We start from the raw sequence: 19,919 nt of genomic DNA, 5'->3' as shown, positions 1-19,919 counted from the left end.
GTGTATAAAGTCCTGCCCTGATGTGCCTTTCCCCAAAATGCGGCTCCTCACATTTATCTCAATTAAACTCCAACTGCCTCTCCTCAGCCCATCTGATCAGGGACCCAGGTGTGACCCCACCCTCAGGCAACTGTCTGTGTGGAGTTTTCACATTCTCCCCGTGTCTGCGTGGGTTTCATCCCACAGTCCAAAGATGTGCAGGTTAGGGTGGGTTGGCCGTGCTAAATTGTCCCGTAGTGCCCAGGGATGTGCAGGTTAGGGTGGATTGGCCGTGCTAAATTGTCCCGTAGTGCCCAGGGATGTGCGGGTTAGGGTGGATTGGCCTTGCTAAATTGTCCCGGAGTGCCCAGGGATGTGCGGGTTAGGGTGGGTTGGCCTTGATAAATTGTCCTGTAGTGCCCAGGGATGTGTGGGTTAGGGTGGATTGGCCGTGCTAAATTGTCCCGTAGTGCCCAGGGATGTGTGGGTTAGGGTGGATTGGCCGTGCTAAATTGTCCCGTAGTGCCCAGGGATGTGTGGGTTAGGGTGGATTGGCCGTGCTAAATTGTCCCGTAGTGCCCAGGGATGTGCGGGTTAGGGTGGATTGGCCGTGCTAAATTGTCCCGTAGTGCCCAGGGATGTGCGGGTTAGGGTGGATTGGCCGTGCTAAATTGCCCCGTAGTGCCCAGGGATGTGCGGGTTAGGGTGGATTGGCCGTGCTAAATTGTCCCGTAGTGCCCAGGGATGTGCGGGTTAGGGTGGATTGGCCGTGCTAAATTGTCCCGTAGTGCCCAGGGATGTGCGGGTTAGGGTGGATTGGCCGTGCTAAATTGCCCCGTAGTGCCCAGGGATGTGTGGGTTAAGGTGGGTTGGCCGTGCTAAATTGTCCCGTAGTGCCCAGGGATATGTGGGTTAGGGTGGATTGGCCGTGCTAAATTGTCCCGTAGTGCCCAGGGATGTGCGGGTTAGGGTGGATTGGCCGTGCTAAATTGTCCCGTAGTGCCCAGGGATGTGCGGGTTAGGGTGGATTGGCCGTGCTAAATTGTCCCGTAGTGCCCAGGGATGTGCGGGTTAGGGTGAATTGGCCGTGCTAAATTGTCCTGTAGTGCCCAGGGATGTGCAGGTTAGGGTGGATTGGCCGTGCTAAATTGCCCCGTAGTGCCCAGGGATGTGCGGGTTAGGGTGGATTGGCCGTGCTAAATTGTCCTGTAGTGCCCAGGGATGTGCGGGTTAGGGTGGATTGGCCGTGCTAAATTGCCCCTTAGTGCCCAGGGATGTGCGGGTTAGGGTGGGTTGGCTGTGCTAAATTGCCCCGTAGTGCCCAGGGATGTGCGGGTTAGGGTGGATTGGCCGTGCTAAATTGTCCCGTAGTGCCCAGGGATGTGCGGGTTGGGATGGATCGGCCGTGCTAAATTGTCCCGTAGTGCCCAGGGATGTGCGGGTTAGGGTGGATTGGCCGTGCTAAATTGTCCCGTAGTGCATAGGGATGTGCGGGTTAGGGTGGATTGGCCGTTCTAAACTGTCCCGTAGTGCCCAGGGATGTGCGGGTTAGGGTGGATTGGCCGTGCTAAATTGTCCCGTAGTGCCCAGGGATGTGCGGGTTAGGGTGGATTGACCGTGCTAAATAGTCCCGTAGTGCACAGGGATGTGCGGGTTAGGGTGGGATCGGCCGTGCTAAATTGTCCCGTAGTGCCAGGGATGTGTGGGTTAGGGTGGGACTGGCCGTGCTAAATAGTCCCGTAGTGCCCAGGGATGTGCGGGTTAGGGTGGGTTGTCTGTGGGAAGTGCAGGGTTATAGGAATAGGGTGGCGGGTCGGTCGGGTGAGTGTGTGTGGGACGTTCCTCGGAGAGTTAGCATGGTCCTGTTGGGTCGAGCGGCCTATTTCCACCCTGTCTGGATTCTCTGATGGTGAGGATATCGTTCTCTATTTCAATAAACCTTACGCACTGCCCACTGTACCTCATATCCCCAAGGTCATCCTCAAAATTACTCCCTATAACCGCGGGTCACAGTCTGAGTTTTCGGGGTACACCATTCAGGAGGGAGAGAAGGAATCATTTCTTCACCCAGAGAGAGCTGAGCCTGCGGAATTCATTCCCACAGGGAAGTCACTGAAGGCATATGGCATGCTTTCCTTCATCGGACGGGGTATTGAGTACAAGAGTTGGCAGGCCATGTTGCAGTTGTACAGGACTTTGGTTCGGCCACATTTGGAGTACTGTGTACAGTTCTGGTTGCCACATTATCAAAAGGATGTGGATGCTTTGGAGACGGTGCAGAGGAGGTTCACCAGGATGTTGCCTGGTATGGATGGTGCTAGCTATGAAGAGAGGTTGAATAGATTAGGATTATTTTCATTAGAAAGATGGAGATTGAGGGGGGACCTGATTGAGGTCTACAAAATCATGAGGGGTATAGACAGGGTGGATAGCAAAAAGCTTTTTCCCAGAATGGGGGACTCAATTACTAGGGGTCATGAGTTCAAAGTGAGAGGAGCAAAGTTTAAGGGAGATATGTGTGGAAAGTTCTTTACACAGAGGGTGGTGGGTACCTGGAACGTGTTGCCAGCGGAGGTGGTAGACGCAGACATGTTAGTGTCTTTTAAGATGTACCTGGACAGATACATGAATGGGCAGGGAGCAGAGGGATACAGATCCTTGGGAAATAGGTGACAGGTTTAGATAGAGGATCTGGGCCGGCGCAGGCTTGGAAGGCCGAATGGCCTGCTCCTGTGCTGTAATTTTCTTTGTTCTTTGTTCAAAACATTGAATGTTTTATGCGACTCAATGTCGAAGTTGAGGGAGGGGCGTGAATGGGATCAAAGGTTATGGGGAGAAAGCAGGATTAGGGCTATTACGTTGGATGATCAGCCATGACTATGAAGATGGGCTGAATGGCCTCCTCTGTTCCTTCATTCCACTTATATACCTCCTAAATTCTCACCCAAATCATTTCTGTAACTGATTGCATCTATCCTTATAGATGGGTTCGGTTCATCACCGCACACATCGTCTCCGACACTGCCTCGATCCGTTCCAAATCACCTCCCATCGCCCAGGGCCATCTCCCTCATGCTATCCCCCACCCCCCGGAACTGCTTTTGGCAACATGGACACCCGGGCGAGCCATTCCACACCGTAATTCCAGGCAAACATCATCCCCAGACTCCGAGAGACGCAGATCTCCAGGCCTGGATCCTGAACACCTCCGCTCCCCGCCCAGCCCTGCCGACCGCAAATCGGTTTAGCGGGGGAAAGAGGGCGGCCCCCAGCCCCCACCTTTTTACCCTCGACAGGCAACGCTGCCCCCGAACAGCGCAGCTCATCCCCACGCCCACGGCTGCACGGCCGAACTCCGTCTGCGAGCTGGCTCGCGTCACCCCCACCCTCGCAGACGCATCACGGCTCTGTACTTGCTGTGCCCCTAGAAACTACAGCAGCGTCTGTGAAAGCTGGGGGGGTGGGGGCAATTGAAAAAGCAAGAGTTTCGGTGTGCGGAGACCCTTCCTGAGTTCTAGAACATAGAACAGTACAGGACCTTCGGCCCACGATGTTGTGCCTAACCTTTACCCTAATCCTAACGTCTATCTAACCTCCACCCCTACCTATACTATCATCCATATGCCTGTCTAATAGCTGCTTAAATGCCCCTAATGAGGCCAACTCCACTACCCTCTCCAACAAGGCATTCCACGCCCCTACCGCTCTCTGAACAAAGAACCTGTCTCTGACGTCTCCCTATATCTACCTCCACTCACTTTAAAACTATGCCCCCTTGTAATAGCTACCCCCACCCTAGGAGAAAGTCTCTGGCCGTCCACTCTATCTATACCTCTGATCATTTCGTACACCTCTGTCAACTCACCTGTCATCCTCCATCCTTCGAAAGAGAAAAGCCCTAGCTGTCTCATCTTTTCCTCGTAAGACCTTCCCTTCATTCCAGGCAACATCCTGGTAAATCTCCCCTGTACCTTTTCCAACACTTCCACATCTTTCCTGTAATGAGGCGACCAGAACTGGACACGATACTCTAGATGTGGCCGAACCAGGCTTTTGTATAGCTGGAGCATAACTTCACGGCTGTTGAACTCCATCCCTCAGTTAATGAGAGCTCGGTCTGAGGAAGGAGCCCGAAACTCTCTCCCACTTTCGCAGATGCTTTTCCTCCGACCCACCTGTCTTTTCGGGTGGCGTCTGGTTTTTGTTGACGGTGTCCTCGGTTCTCTCAGGGAACCGAGCCCAGTCCATCAGGAAAAGGAGCTTTCAGATTCCATCTGTGCCTTCCTGCTGCTTTGGGAAAGCGACGAAAGCAAAGCTACCTCACCACCACCGCACCCCCCCACCCCCCAAACCAGTTTGCCATCTCTGCCAACCTCTAGGGTCAGGTAGAGGATACAAGAGCTGGAGCACACACATGCCAGCGAAACTCAAGGACTGTCAAACCCACAGCTCAAATGTTAAATCTGACCCCTCTCGCTCTCTACTACATTCTCCACTCAGCCCTGACGGCGCGAAGCACTTTGTACCATGCGTTGAGCAGGCAAAACACTGCTTTTCACTGTATTTCGGGACACACGCACGCACGAGAATGCTGCTAATCAATTGGCCCCGAAACCTTTGGGCAATTTGTATGGAAGGTTCAGTTCCAGGGTGCGAAGGGGCAGAATGGCCTCGTCTCCTACCTTCGCCAGACCTTCCCCGCCGACACTCACAAAAGCCCCTCGAATTTTTCCCGCTCACCGCCCCCTCGTAAGCACAACAGCGGTCTCTTCTGCGTTTCCCAGCCTCCACCCCCCACCGACACCCCCGGCCCTCGAATCCCCTTCCTGATTAGACATCGCCTCCACCTCGGAGTTCATGACCCTCCCGAGACCCCCAGTTAACGCCACCACCACACCCCGCCCATTCCCTCAGAGAGCCAGTCCCCAATTCTGCACACCACCCCGTCCCCACTCCCCGCGGGAGCATGTCCCCTAGCCTCCCACCCAACTACTCCCCGCGGGAGCGTGCCCCCCCATTCTCCCCCTATCCACTGACTCCCCATGGGAGCGTGTCCCCTAATCTCCACCCCAATACTCCTGGTGGGAGCGTGTCCCCCGTTCTCCCCCACCACGGGAGCAAGTCCCCCCATTTTCTCCTCCCCCTACTCCCCGCAAAAGCGAGACCCCTCTACTCTCCCAGCCCCTTGTGTTAAGACATTTCTCCTGAACTGGATTCACTGCGAGCCTCTGACGAAGATGATCCCTCAATCTGGTCCCACATTGACAACTGGGAACTGAATCCCCACCTACTGAATGCTACCATAAGGATCCCACTTGGCTCACACCCTTGGCCTACCCTTCAGGAGGGGAGAAACGGCCTGTTCAAACATTCAGGATTTGCACCTCTGCTCACCCTCGGGGGCACTGAGACAGAGCGCGCCGCGGCCGTTCAGCAAAGACGCAATGATGGCCCATTCCCACTTTGCAACGTTGCCTCTTCTGCGAATGAGGCCATCGGCAAACGAGAAACGTCCACGTGGCAAATCGGAAACTTCACCCGAGAGGCCGGCCTCGTCAAAACACTTTGTGAATCTCGCAGGGCCCTGGACTCCGTCCCCTCTCTCTGTGTTGACTGATCAAGATGGCTGACAGGGTTGAGACATCAACATGACCAACCTTTCGAGGGTTGCCATTGGCCAGTTGAGGCGGGGGGTGGTGACAAGAACTGGATCAGCCAAGGGGGTCAGTATGAAACCCTCCGCCCGGCCAATGTTTTTAGGCCTCAGGCCTGGGTGTCAGAGTAGCACAGGTCACCATGGCGACGCAGGCCAGCAGGTGCCCACCACCCAAGATTTTGGGGGTGTGGAGGTGAGGAGTGGCTTTGAGGGGGGACCTAACACCCTGACTGCCATGCCAACACCATGCCAACCAACCTCAGGACAGCACACGCCCCACCTCGCCTCCTCGTGAGGAGCGCCAATAGTTTTCCGAGGATGGCGAAAACACAGGACTGTGAGTACACAGGAAGATCCCAGTACTTTGGCACTATAAGGCCAGGTTTGGGAGCTGGGAGGGAAGCGTCTGCTGCAGGGCACGTCTGAGACAAGGAATGGGTACAGAGGAAGGAGGGGGTGGCAGAGCTAGGGAGGGGGTGTAGGGGGTTGGAGGGGGTGACAGAGATAGGGAGGGGGTGTAGGGGGATGGAGGGGGTGACAGAGATAGGGAGGGGGTGTAGGGGGTTGGAGGGGGTGACAGAGATAGGGAGGGGGTGTAGGGGGATGGAGGGGGTGACAGAGATAGGGAGGGGGTGTAGGAGGATGGAGGGGGTGGCAGAGCTAGGGAGGGGGTGTAGGGGGTTGGAGGGGGTGACAGAGATAGGGAGGGGGTGTAGGAGGCTGGAGGGGGTGACAGAGATAGGGAGGGGGTGTAGGGGGATGGAGGGGGTGACAGAGATAGGGAGGGGGTGTAGGAGGATGGAGGGGGTGGCAGAGCTAGGGAGGGGGTGTAGGGGGTTGGAGGGGGTGACAGAGATAGGGTGGGAGTGTAGGGGGATGGGGGAGTGACAGAGATAGGGAGGGGGTGTAGGGGCTGGAGGAGGTGACAGAGATAGGGAGGGGGTGTAGGGGGATGGAGGGGGTGACAGAGATAGGGAGGGGGTGTAGGGGCTGGAGGGGGTGACAGAGAGAGGGAGGGGGTGTAGGGGGCTGGAGGGGGTGACAGAGATAGGGAGGGGGTGTAGGGGGCTGGAGGGGGTGACAGAGAGAGGGAGGGGGTGTAGGGGGCTGGAGGGGGTGACAGAGAGAGGGAGGGGGTGTAGGGGGCTGGAGGGGGTGTTGGGTGCCCGGAAGCATTCCTGAGCTTTGACCCCACCTCACGACTGTGCATCAAGTCTGGAACCTCGACAGTCAATGCAAAGAGGACCCACCCACACCACGACACCCGCTTCCCCCCACCCAACCCTCCTGAGGTTATTCCCAGCCCCATGTCACAACCCAACTGTTGATTCACTCCCAACGACACAGAAGTCAGAGGTCACTTGGGACTCAAATTGAGCAGAGGAAGATCCCATTATTACCACAACCACAGTGATCAGTACCAGGGAGCCAATCGTGAAGGGCGCTGAGGCCAATGAATCACGGTCTGCAGTGAGGGCTCAGGTGTGTCTCTAACCCCGTGCTGTCCCTGTCCCTGGGAGTGTTTGATGGGGATGGTGTAGAGGGAGCTTTACTCTGTATCTAACCCCGTGCTGTCCCTGTCCCTGGGAGTGTTTGATGGGGGGACAATGTAAAGGGAGCTTTACCCTGTATCTGACCCCGTGCTATCCCTGTCCCTGGGAGTGTTTGATGGGGATGGTGTAGAGGGAGCTTTAATCTGTATCTAACCCCGTGCTGTCCCTGCCCCTGGGAGTGTTTGATGGGGGGACAGTGTAGAGGGAGCTTTATTCTGAATCTAAACTCATGTGGTTACACTCAGGAGGTTTCTGTCCATCAACCCCTCGATCAGATTCCAGTCTGTAACTCCCTCCCCGGGTATCTGTTATTCTGTATATAAACCCCCACCGAACCCCCTCGATCAGATTCCAGTCTGTAACTCCCTCCCGGGGTATCTGTTATTCTGTATATAAACCCCCCGAACCCCCTCGATCAGATTCCAGTCTGTAACTCCCTCCCCGGGTATGTTATTCTGTATATAAACCCCCCCCGAACCCCCTCGATCAGATTCCAGTCTGTAACTCCCTCCCGGGGTATCTGTTATTCTGTATATAAACCCCCCCGAACCCCCTCGATCAGATTCCAGTCTGTAACTCCCTCCCGGGGTATCTGTTATTCTGTATATAAACCCCCCCGAACCCCCTCGATCAGATTCCAGTCTGTAACTCCCTCCCGGGGTATCTGTTATTCTGTATATAAACCCCCCCCGAACCCCCTCGATCAGATTCCAGTCTGTAACTCCCTCCCGGGGGGTATCTGTTATTCTGTATATAACCCACCCGAACCCCCTCGATCAGATTCCAGTCTGTAACTCCCTCCCGGGGGGTATCTGTTATTCTGTATATAAACCCCCCCCGAACCCCCTCGATCAGATTCCAGTCTGTAACTCCCTCCCGGGTATCTGTTATTCTGTATATAAACCCCCCCGAACCCCCTCGATCAGATTCCAGTCTGTAACTCCCTCCCGGGGGTATCTGTTATTCTGTATATAAACCCCCCCCCAAACACACTCGATCAGATTCCAGTCTGTAACTCCCTCCCGTGGTATCTGTTTTTCTGTATATAAACCCCCCCCAAACCCCCTCGATCAGATTCCATCTGTAACTCCCTCCCGGGGTATCTGTTATTGTATATATAAACCCCCCACAAACCCCCTCGATCAGATTCCATCTGTAACTCCCTCCCGGGGTATCTGTTATTCTGTATATAAACCCCCGCCGAACACCCTCGATCTGATTCTTTCTCCACTGTCGTCTCTGTTTTGTCTCAGTGATGCTCAGGAGTTGCTTGCCTGAGCAGGGGCCCTTTAAAAAATTCTGTTCTTGTTGGATATAACCATTGAAAATTTGCTTTTTTTCAGCATCAGTCAGTCCTGAAAGGCACACAAACAGAGCTGCAGGGGATATCGGAACCAGTGATTCATTCTGATTAAGAAATTCCCCTGGCAAATTGTCACAGTTTTATTCAAAGCCACAATCTGAAGTCGGTGCAGCAAAGGCTTGAGGCCTATGCTGAATTGGCATGAGCCCAGCGCTAACTCAAACACACCTGGAACCTTGGCAATAATATCAAAATACTGCAGACGCTCGGAATCTGAATTTGTACAGAAAATACTGGAGAAACTCAGCAGGTCTGGGTACATCTTCAGAGAGAGAGAGACAGACTTAATGCTTCAGGGTTCAGTCCAATCGTTGTTCATAGTTCAGGACAGAGAGAGAGAGAGAGAGGGGGGGCACTGAGAGACACCAGTCAGTGTACAGATATCTCCCTGAGAGAGAGAGAGAGGGGGGGAATGAGAGACACCAGTCAGTGTACAGATATCTCCCTGAGAGAGAGAGAGGGGGGACTGAGAGACACCAGTCAGTGTACAGATAACTCCCTGAGAGAGAAAGAGAGGGGACTGAGAGATACCAGTCAGTGTACAGATATCTCCCTGAGAGAGAGAGGGGGGGGGGGACTGAGAGACACCAGTCAGTGTACAGATATCTCCCTGAGAGAGAGAGGGGGGACTGAGAGACACCAGTCAGTGTACAGATATCTCCCTGAGAGAGAGAGAGAGGGGACTGAGAGACACCAGTCAGTGTACAGATATCTCCCTGAGAGAGAGAGGGGGGGACTGAGAGACACCAGTCAGTGTACAGATATCTCCCTGAGAGAGAGAGAGAGGGGACTGAGAGACACCAGTCAGTGTACAGATATCTCCCTGAGAGAGAGAGGGGGGGACTGAGAGACACCAGTCAGTGTACAGATATATCCCTGAGAGAGAGAGGGGGGGGGGGACTGAGAGACACCAGTCAGTGTACAGATATCTCCCTGAGAGAGAGAGGGGGGACTGAGAGACACCAGTCAGTGTACAGATATCTCCCTGAGAGAGAGAGAGAGGGGACTGAGAGACACCAGTCAGTGTACAGATATCTCCCTGAGAGAGAGAGGGGGGGACTGAGAGACACCAGTCAGTGTACAGATATCTCCCTGAGAGAGAGAGGGGGGGGGGACTGAGAGACACCAGTCAGTGTACAGATATCTCCCTGAGAGAGAGAGGGGACTCAGAGACACCAGTCAGTGTACAGATATCTCCCTGAGAGAGTGGGGGGGGGGACTGAGAGACACCAGTCAGTGTACAGATATCTCCCTGAGAGAGGCGGGGGGGACTGAGAGACACCAGTCAGTGTACAGATAGCTCCCTGAGAGAGAGAGGGGACTGAGAGACACCAGTCAGTGTACAGATATCTCCCTGAGAGAGGGGGGGGGGGACTGAGAGACACCAGTCAGTGTACAGATATCTCCCTGAGAGAGAGAGAGGGGACTGAGAGACACCAGTCAGTGTACAGATATCTCCCTGAGAGAGGGGGGGGGGGACTGAGAGACACCAGTCAGTGTACAGATATCTCCCTGAGAGAGAGAGGGGACTGAGAGACACCAGTCAGTGTACAGATATCTCCCTGAGAGAGAGAGAGAGGGGGGAATGAGGGACACCAGTCAGTGTACAGATATCTCCCTGAGAGAGAGAGAGGGGGGACTGAGAGACACCAGTCAGTGTACAGATATCTCCCTGAGAGAGAGGGGACTGAGAGACACCAGTCAGTGTACAGGTATCTCCCTGAGAGAGAGAGGGGGGGAACTGAGAGACACCAGTCAGTGTACAGATATCTCCCTGAGAGAGAGAGAGGGGACTGAGAGACACCAGCCAGTGTACAGATATCTCCCTGAGAGAGAGAGAGGGGACTGAGAGACACCAGTCAGTGTACAGATATCTCCCTGAGAGAGAGAGGGGGGGAACTGAGAGACACCAGTCAGTGTACAGATATCTCCCTGAGAGAGAGGGGACTGAGAGACACCAGTCAGTGTACAGGTATCTCCCTGAGAGAGAGGGGGAGACTGAGAGGCACCAGTCAGTGTACAGATATCTCCCTGAGAGAGAGAGAGGGGACTGAGAGACACCAGTCAGTGTACAGATATCTCCCTGAGAGAGAGGGGACTGAGAGACACCAGTCAGTGTACAGATATCTCCCTGAGAGAGAGAGGGGGGGGGGACTGAGAGACACCAGTCAGTGTACAGATATCTCCCTGAGAGAGAGAGGGGGGAGCTGAGAGACACCAGTCAGTGTACAGATATCTCCCTGAGAGAGAGAGGGGACTGAGAGACACCAGTCAGTGTACAGATATCTCCCTGAGAGAGAGAGAGAGGGGACTGAGAGACACCAGTCAGTGTACAGATATCTCCCTGAGAGAGAGGGGAATGAGAGACACCAGTCAGTGTACAGATATCTCCCTGAGAGAGAGAGGGGGTACTGAGAGACACCAGTCAGTGTACAGATATCTCCCTGAGAGAGAGAGGGGACTGAGAGACACCAGTCACTGTACAGATATCTCCCTGAGAGAGAGAGAGGGGACTGAGAGACACCAGTCAGTGTACAGATATCTCCCTGAGAGAGAGGGGAATGAGAGACACCAGTCAGTGTACAGATATCTCCCTGAGAGAGAGAGGGGGTACTGAGAGACACCAGTCAGTGTACAGATATCTCCCTGAGAGAGAGAGGGGACTGAGAGACACCAGTCAGTGTACAGATATCTCCCTGAGAGAGAGAGAGGGGGGGACTGAGAGACACCAGTCAGTGTACAGATATCTCCCTGAGAGAGAGAGAGGGGGGGGGACTGAGAGACTCCAGTCAGTGTACAGATATCTCCCTGAGAGAGAGGGGGTATTGAGAGACACCAGTCAGTGTACAGATATCTCCCTGAGAGAGAGAAAGGGGACTGAGAGACACCAGTCAGTGTACAGATATCTCCCTGAGAGAGAGAGACGGGGGGAACTGAGAGACACCAGTCAGTGTACAGATATCTCCCTGAGAGAGAGGGGGTACTGAGAGACACCAGTCAGTGTACAGATATCTCCCTGAGAGAGAGGGGGGACTGAGAGACACCAGTCAGTGTACAGATATCTCCCTGAGAGAGAGGGGGGACTGAGAGACACCAGTCAGTGTACAGGTATCTCCCTGAGAAAGTGCGAGGGGACTGAGAGACACCAGTCAGTGTACAGATATCTCCCTGAGAGAGAGAGGGGGGGGGACTGAGAGACACCAGTCAGTGTACAGATATCTCCCTGAGAGAGAGAGGGGGGGGGGACTGAGAGACACCAGTCAGTGTGCAGATATCTCCCTGGGAGAGAGAGAGAGGGGGGGGGACTGAGAGACACCAGTCAGTGTACAGATATCTCCCTGAGAGAGAGGGGGGACTGAGAGATACCAGTCAGTGTACAGATATCTCCCTGGGAGAGAGAGAGGGGACTGAGAGACACCAGTCAGTGTACAGATATCTCCCTGAGAGAGAGAGAGGGGGGGGGACTGAGAGACACCAGTCAGTGTACAGATATCTCCCTGAGAGAGAGAGAGGGGACTGAGAGACACCAGTCAGTGTACAGATATCTCCCTGAGAGAGAGAGAGGGGGGGGGACTGAGAGACACCAGTCAGTGTACAGATATCTCCCTGAGAGAGAGGGGGGACTGAGAGATACCAGTCAGTGTACAGATATCTCCCTGGGAGAGAGAGAGGGGGGGACTGAGAGACACCAGTCAGTGTACAGATATCTGTGTGTGAAGTGTGCATTTCCCTGCTTTGAGCTGCATTAAAGGGTGGAATGACGGAGCCGCTGAGTGAGGGATACATGACCGGGATCGATCCGGAGCTGTTTGATGGGCATTGAGAGGCTGGAATAATGTCAGATCCGCAGGAACCACGCTCCGAGCACAATCAGTCGTCTGCTCAACGCCTCCGAATCCCCGCTGCCCTCCCTGACTGGGCTCTCTCACTCAATAAGAGTCTTCCTGAAAATTCCCGTCCACCCCCCCCCATCCCTGATCTCGAGATAGAGATTAGGTACCGAACCCCGTGCTGTCCCTGTCCTGGGAGTGTTTGATGGGGTGGACAGTGTAGAGGGAGCTTAACTCTGTATCTAACCCCGTGCTGTCCCTGTCCCTCGGAGTGTTTGATGGGGGACAGTGTAGAGGGAGCTTCACTCTGTATCTAACCCCGTGCTGCCCCTGACCCTGGGAGTGTACACCCCCACTCCGACACTAACCCCACCCACACCCCTCACCCCCACTCCGACACTGACCCCCCCACCCACACCCCTCACCCCCACTCCGACACTAACCCCCCCCACCCACACCCCTCAACCCCACTCCGACACTGATCCCCCCCACCCACACCCCTCACCCCCACTCCGACACTGACCCCCCCCACCCACACCCCTCACCCCCACTCCGACACTAACCCCCCCCACCCACACCCCTCACCCCCACTCCGACACTAACCCCACCCACAACCCTCACCCCCACTCCGACACTAACCCCACCCACCCACACCCCTCACCCCCACTCCGACACTGACCCCCCCCACCCACACCCCTCACCCCCACTCCGACACTAACCCCCCCACCCTCACCCCTCACCCCCACTCCGACACTGATCCCCCCCACCCACACCCCTCACCCCCATTCCGACACTGACCCCCCCCACCCACACCCCTCACCCCCACTCCGACACTGACCCCCCCCACCCACACCCCTCACCCCCACTCCGACACTGACCCCCCCCCACCCACACCCCTCACCCCCACTCCGACACTAACCCCACCCACCCACACCCCTCACCCCCACTCCGACACTGACCCCCACCACCCACACCCCTCTCCCTCACTCCGACACTAACCCCCCCACCCACACCCCTCACCCCCACTCCGACACTGACCCCCCCCACCCACACCCCTCTCCCTCACTCCGACACTAACCCCCCCACCCACACCCCTCTCCCCCACTCCGACACTAACCCCCCCCACCCACACCCCTCACCCCCACTCCGACACTGACCCCCCACCATCCACACCCCTCACCCCCACTCCGACACTAACCCCCCCCACCCACACCCCTCACCCCCACTCCGACACTAACCCCCCCACCCACACCCCTCACCCCCACTCCGACACTAACCCCCCCACCCACACCCCTCTCCCCCACTCCGTCACTAACCCCCCCCACCCACACCCCTCTCCCCCACTCCGACACTAACCCCCCCCACCCACACCCCTCACCCCCACTCCGACACTGACCCCCCACCACCCACACCCCTCACCCCCACTCCGACACTAACCCCCCCACCCACACCCCTCACCCCCACTCCGACACTAACCCCCCCACCCACACCCCTCTCCCCCACTCCGACACTAACCCCCCCACCCACACCCCTCACCCCCACTCCAACACTGATCCCCCCCCACCCACACCCCTCTCCCCCACTCCGACACTAACCCCCCCACCCACACCCCTCTCCCCCACTCCGACACTAACCGCCCCACCCACACCCCTCACCCCCACTCCAACACTAACCCCCCCACCCACACCCCTCTCCCCCACTCCGACACTAACCCCCCCACCCACACCCCTCTCCCCCACTCCGACACTAACCCCCCCACCCACACCCCTCACCCCCACTCCGACACTAACCCCCCCACCCACACCCCTCTCCCCCACTCCGACACTAACCCCCCCCCACCCACAACCCTCACCCCCACTCCGACACTGACCCCCCCACCCACACCCCTCACCCCCACTCCGACACTAACCCCCCCCACCCACACCCCTCACCCCCACTCCGACACTGATTCCCCCCCCACCCACACCCCTCTCCCCCACTCCGACACTAACCCCCCCCCCACCCACACCCCTCTCCCCCAGTCCGACACTAACCCCCCCACCCACACCCCTCTCCCCCACTCCGACACTAACCCCCCCCCCACCCACACCCCTCTCCCCCACTCCGACACTAACCCCCCCCACCCACACCCCTCACCCCCACTCCGACACTAACCCCCCCCACCCACACCCCTCTCCCCCACTCCGACACTGATCCCCCCCCCCCAACTCTCTGTTTGTCCCAGGGTCACATTAACACAGGGATCAGTCCCAGACACAACCTTAAATACTGCCCTTTGCTGCCACCCAGTGGCACCATTCTGTAGTGTTGCAGAGGGAGCACCGTTCACTCCCAGGGACAGGGACAGCACAGGGTTAGGTACAGAGTAAAGCTCCCTCTACACTGTCCCCCCCATCAAACACTCCCAGGGACAAGGGACAGCATGGGGTTAGGTACAGAGTAAAGCTCCCTCTACACTGTCCCCCCCATCAAACACTCCCAGGGACAAGGGACAGCATGGGGTTAGGTACAGAGTAAAGCTCCCTCTACACTGTTCCCCCATCCTCGGGACAGGGATAGCACGGGGTTAGGTATCCTGCGGCGCCTTCTTCTGGCTAAACTTCCTGGTGGAACCGGGAGAGGGAAAGGGGAGAATCTCGGGAGAAAGAGCCTCGGGATGAAATGGCCGACTTCTCCCGACCTTCGCCATCGTTTTATTTTGGAGAATAAATATTCCCAGACTGACGTTTAAAAATACATTCACTGTCCCGGTATTCCGCCCTCCCTTACGTGGGCCCTCCTCCTGGCTCGAGTCCATCAGCCCCCAATCCCCACAAACTCCGGGCCTGTGCCAAAAGGCTTTGTCATTCCCACAAACTCCGGGCCTGCGCCAAAAGGCTTTGTCATTCCCCACAAACTCCGGGCCTGTGCCAAAAGGCTTTGTCATTCCCCACAAAATCCGGGCCTGCGCCAAAAGGCTTTGTCATTCCCACAAAATCCAGGCCTGTGCCAAAAGGCTTTGTCATTCCCACAAACTCCGGGCCTGCGCCAAAAGGCTTTGTCATTCCCCACAAAATCCGGGCCTGCGCCGAAAGGCTTTGTCATTCCCACAAAATCCGGGCCTGCGCCAAAAGGCTTTGTCATTCCCACAAACTCCGGGCCTGCGCCAAAAGGCTTTGTCATTCCCCACAAAATCCGGGCCTGTGCCAAAAGGCTTTGTCATTCCCACAAAATCCGGGCCTGCGCCGAAAGGCTTTGTCATTCCCACAAAATCCGGGCCTGTGCCGAAAGGCTTTGTCATTCCCACAAAATCCGGGCCTGCGCCGAAAGGCTTTGTCATTCCCACAAACACATGGTTGACGATTCCCAGGCTTAGAGTCCACCGAAGGCCACAGGCCACAGGCCTTGAGTGGGCAGAAAGGTCACAAGGCCTGAGCATCAAAGTTTTGTTGAGGCCTTGTGGGAGATGTAGCAGGACTGTGCTCCTCTCCTCCCGGGGACAAGCTCAGCTGGGAGCTGTTCGGAAATCGACGCTGGGGTTGATGTAGGCCGCAAAATTTCAACCAAAACACGGCCCTCCCTGAAACAGATGGCGGCGCGTCTCTGGGTTCCCAGGGATCGAGGTCCTGGCGGAGCAACAGGGAGAATTCAGCACACGACAAGGACATTCGGCCCATCTGCCACATTCACAGCCCCCTACTCTCCGCGGGAGCAAGTCCCCAACATTCTCACCCCCCCCCGACTCCCCACAGGAGCGGGTCCCCCCCATTCTCTCCCCCCACTCTCCACGAGAGCAAGTCCCACCCCATTCTCTACCCCCCCTACTCCCCACGGAAGCAAGTCCCCCCCATTCTCTCCCCCCACTCTCCACAGGAGCAGGTCCTCCACGTTCTCTCCACTGCTACTCCCCACGGGAGCGAGACCCCCACATTCTCTCCCCCCACCACTCTCCATGGGAGTGGGTCCCCCCAATTCTCTCCCCCAACTCTCCGCGGGAGCAGTCCCACCCCATTCTCTACCCCGCCCTTACTCCCCACGGAAGCAAGTCCCCCACATTCTCTCCCCAAGACTCCCCACGGGAGCGAGTCCCCCACATTCTCTCCACTGCTACTCTCCGCGGGAGCGAGTCCCCCCACCCCCACCACCCATTCTCTCCCCCAGACTCCCCCACGGGAGCAAGTCCCCCACATTCTCTCCTCCCCGACTCCCCACGGGAATGAGTCCCCCACATTCTCTCCCCACGGGAGCAAGTCCCCCACATTCTCTCATCCCCTACTCCCCGTGGGAGCGAGTCCCCCCGACATTGTCTCCTCCCCGACTCCCCACAGGAGTGAGCCCCCCCCCACATTCTCTCACCCCAACTCCCCGCGGGAACGAGACCCCACATTCTCTCCTCCACTACTCCCCGCAGAAGCGAGTCTCCTACATTCTCTACCCCACCTACTCCCCACGGAAGTAAATCCCCGACATTCTCTCCCCCAGGCTCCCCGCAGGAATGAGTCCCCCACATTCTCTCCCCCAGACTCCCCACGGGAATGAGTCCCCCACATTCTCTCCCCCACTACTCCCCGCGGGAGCGAGTCCCCCACATTGTCTCCCCTGCGACACTCTGCGGGAGCGGGTCGCCCCCACATTCTCTCCCCCCGACTCCCCGCGGGAGCGAGTCCCCCACATTCTCTCCCCAGCTACTCTCTGCGGGAGCGGGTCGCCCCCCCCCCCCCATTTCTCTCCTCCCCTACTCCCCGCGGGAGTGGGTCCCCCACATTCTCTCCCCTGCTACTCTCCGGGGGAGCGGGTCGCACCCCCCCCCAACCCACTCTCTCCCCCAGACTCCCCGTGGGAGCGAGTCCCCCACATTCTCTACCCCATCCCCTACTCCAAGCCCATATGGATAGATCTGACACTGTATAATACCATGAAGAAGACAGAGATCATGGAGATTCGTCGGGGGTGACAGATAGGGAGGGGTGTAGGGGCTGGAGGGGGTGACAGAGATAGGGAGGGGTGTAGGGGGATGGAGGGGGGTGACAGAGATAGGGAGGGGGTGTAGGGGGATGGAGGGGGTGACAGAGATAGGGAGGGGTGTAGGGGGATGGAGGGGGTGACAGGGATAGGGAGGGGGTGGAGGGGGATGGAGGGGGTGACAGAGATAGGGAGGGGTGTAGGGGGATGGAGGGGGTGACAGAGATAGGGAGGGGGTGGAGGGGGGTGACAGAGATAGGGAGGGTGTATAGGGGCGGGGGGGGTGACAGAGATAGGGAGGGGGTGTAGGGGCTGGAGGGGGTGACAGAGATAGGGAGGGGGTGTAGGGGGAGGGAGGGGGTGTAGGGGGCTGGAGGGGGTGACAGAGATAGGGAGGGGGTGTAGGGTAGGGGGGGGTGACACAGATAGGGAGGGGGTGTAGGGTAGGGGGGGGGTGACAGAGATAGGGAGGGTGTATAGGGGGCGGGGGGGGTGACAGAGATAGGGAGGGGGTGTAGGAGGCTGGAGGGGGTGACAGAGATAGGGAGGGGGTGTAGGAGGCTGGAGGGGGTGACAGAGATAGGGAGGGGGTGTAGGAGGCTGGAGGGGGTGACAGAGATAGGGAGGGTGTATAGGGGGCTACCTGGTTTGCGGGGGAGCCCCCCCCCCTCCCCGAGGAAGGTGGTGGCGCCTCAGGAATCCTGGTGAAGGGGGGACGGCCATGCTGGTCAGTGACAGACATCCGTCCGAAATGTGCTGACCGTCTGAGGACCGAGATCAGACGTCTGTGCCCGCAGAGAGAGAGGGGGGAGGGGGACATCGAAAGTAGAGTCCAAAAACAGTTTGTCTCCATGTTGACTGTAGGCCTGAGGCCTGGGCCTTCCCATTTGGTTTGGATTCAACCACGATGATCGATGAGATCTCCGACGTCTCCATCGCCCGCAATACACAGCAATAAATAGGCAGAGATCCTTTGGAAGGGGTCCCAGGGCGACCTCCCCCTCCCTCCCTCTCTCTCTGTTTTCAGTGAGGGAGCCTAGGCCCCTGGGAGACCTTGAAACCACCAGGGTACTGAGGTCAAGAGCAGACAAAGCAGGTAGATCCCGGCTCCGAGCTCGCGGCTGGGGGCTCGACCTCGCACGTTCGACTTTGAGGCGTCTAATGGTGGGGAGGGACACAGAAGAGATGGTTACGTCAATCACACTCCCTCCGCCCGCTCCCTCAGCGCTGACCCTCCGACAGCACCCGCTCCCTCAGCACTGACCCTCCGACAGCGCCCGCTCCCTCAGCACTGACCCTCCGACAGGGCCTGCTCCCTCAGCACTGACCCTCCGACAGCGCCCACTCCCTCAGCACTGACCCTCCGACAGCGCCCGCTCCCTCAGCACTGACCCTCCGACAGCGCCCGCTCCCTCAGCACTGACCCTCCGACAGCGCCCACTCCCTCAGCACTGACCCTCCGACAGCACCCACTCCCCCGGCACTGACCCTCCGACAGCGCCCGCTCCCTCAGCACTGACCCTCCGACAGCACCCGCTCCCTCAGCACTGACCCTCCGACTGCGCCCGGTCCCTCAGCACTGACCCTCCGACAGCGCCCGCTCCCTCAGCACTGACCCTCCGACAGGGCCTGCTCCCTCAGCACTGACCCTCCGACAGCGCCCGCTCCCTCAGCACTGACCCTCCGACTGCGCCCGGTCCCTCAGCACTGACCCTCCGACAGCGCCCGCTCCCTCAGCACTGACCCTCCGACAGCGCCCGCTCCCTCAGCACTGACCCTCCGACAGGGCCCGCTCCCTCAGCACTGACCCTCCGACAGGGCCCGCTCCCTCAGCACTGACCCTCCGACAGTGCCCGCTCCCTCAGCACTGACCCTCCGACAGTGCCCCGCTCCCTCAGCACTGACCCTCCGACAGTGCCCGCTCCCTCAGCACTGACCCTCCGACAGCGCCCGCTCCCTCAGCACTGACCCTCCGACAGGGCCCGCTCCCTCAGCACTGACCCTCCGACAGGGCCCGCTCCCTCAGCACTGACCCTCCGACAGTGCCCGCTCCCTCAGCACTGACCCTCCGACAGTGCCCCGCTCCCTCAGCACTGACCCTCCGACAGGGCCCGCTCCCTCAGCGCTGACCCTCCGACAGCGCCCGCTCCCTCAGCACTGACCCTCCGACAGCGCCCGCTCCCTCAGCACTGACCCTCCGACAGCGCCCGCTCCCTCAGCGCTGACCCTCTGACAGCGCCCGCTCCCTCAGCGCTGACCCTCCAACAGTGCCTGCTCCCTCAGCACTGACCCTCCGACTGCGCCCGGTCCCTCAGCACTGACCCTCCGACAGCGCCCACTCCCTCAGCGCTGACCCTCCGACAGCACCCGCTCCCTCAGCACTGACCCTCCGACAGCACCCGCTCCCTCCGCACTGACCCTCCGACAGCACCCGCTCCCTCAGCACTGACCCTCCGACAGCACCCACTCCCTCAGCACTGACCCTCCGACAGCACCCGCTCCCTCCGCACTGACCCTCCGACAGCACCCGCTCCCTCAGCACTGACCCTCCGACAGCACCCACTCCCTCAGCACTGACCCTCCGACAGCACCCGCTC

General features: G+C 58.2%; 1 protein-coding gene across 1 annotated transcript in view; it reads right to left on the bottom strand.

Moving 5' to 3' along the window:
* Positions 1-14,909: 14,909 nt before the first annotated feature.
* Positions 14,910-19,919, bottom strand: part of LOC125449697 (uncharacterized) — an 80,107-nt gene continuing 75,097 nt past the window's right edge. The window contains exons 10-11 of the mRNA XM_059642983.1: positions 17,966-18,480; positions 14,910-15,986 (exon numbers count right to left, since the gene is read on the bottom strand). Coding sequence (XP_059498966.1) covers positions 18,359-18,480 — 122 coding nt within the window. The 3' untranslated portion in view covers positions 14,910-15,986; positions 17,966-18,358. The remainder of the gene's footprint in view (positions 15,987-17,965; positions 18,481-19,919) is intronic.

The sequence above is a fragment of the Stegostoma tigrinum genome, chromosome 47 (assembly GCF_030684315.1).
Source record: "Stegostoma tigrinum isolate sSteTig4 chromosome 47, sSteTig4.hap1, whole genome shotgun sequence".
Taxonomy (NCBI): Eukaryota; Metazoa; Chordata; class Chondrichthyes; order Orectolobiformes; family Stegostomatidae; genus Stegostoma; species Stegostoma tigrinum.
The sequence above is the reverse complement of the archived record's forward strand: the minus strand, read 5'-3'. Positions and strand labels throughout refer to the sequence as shown.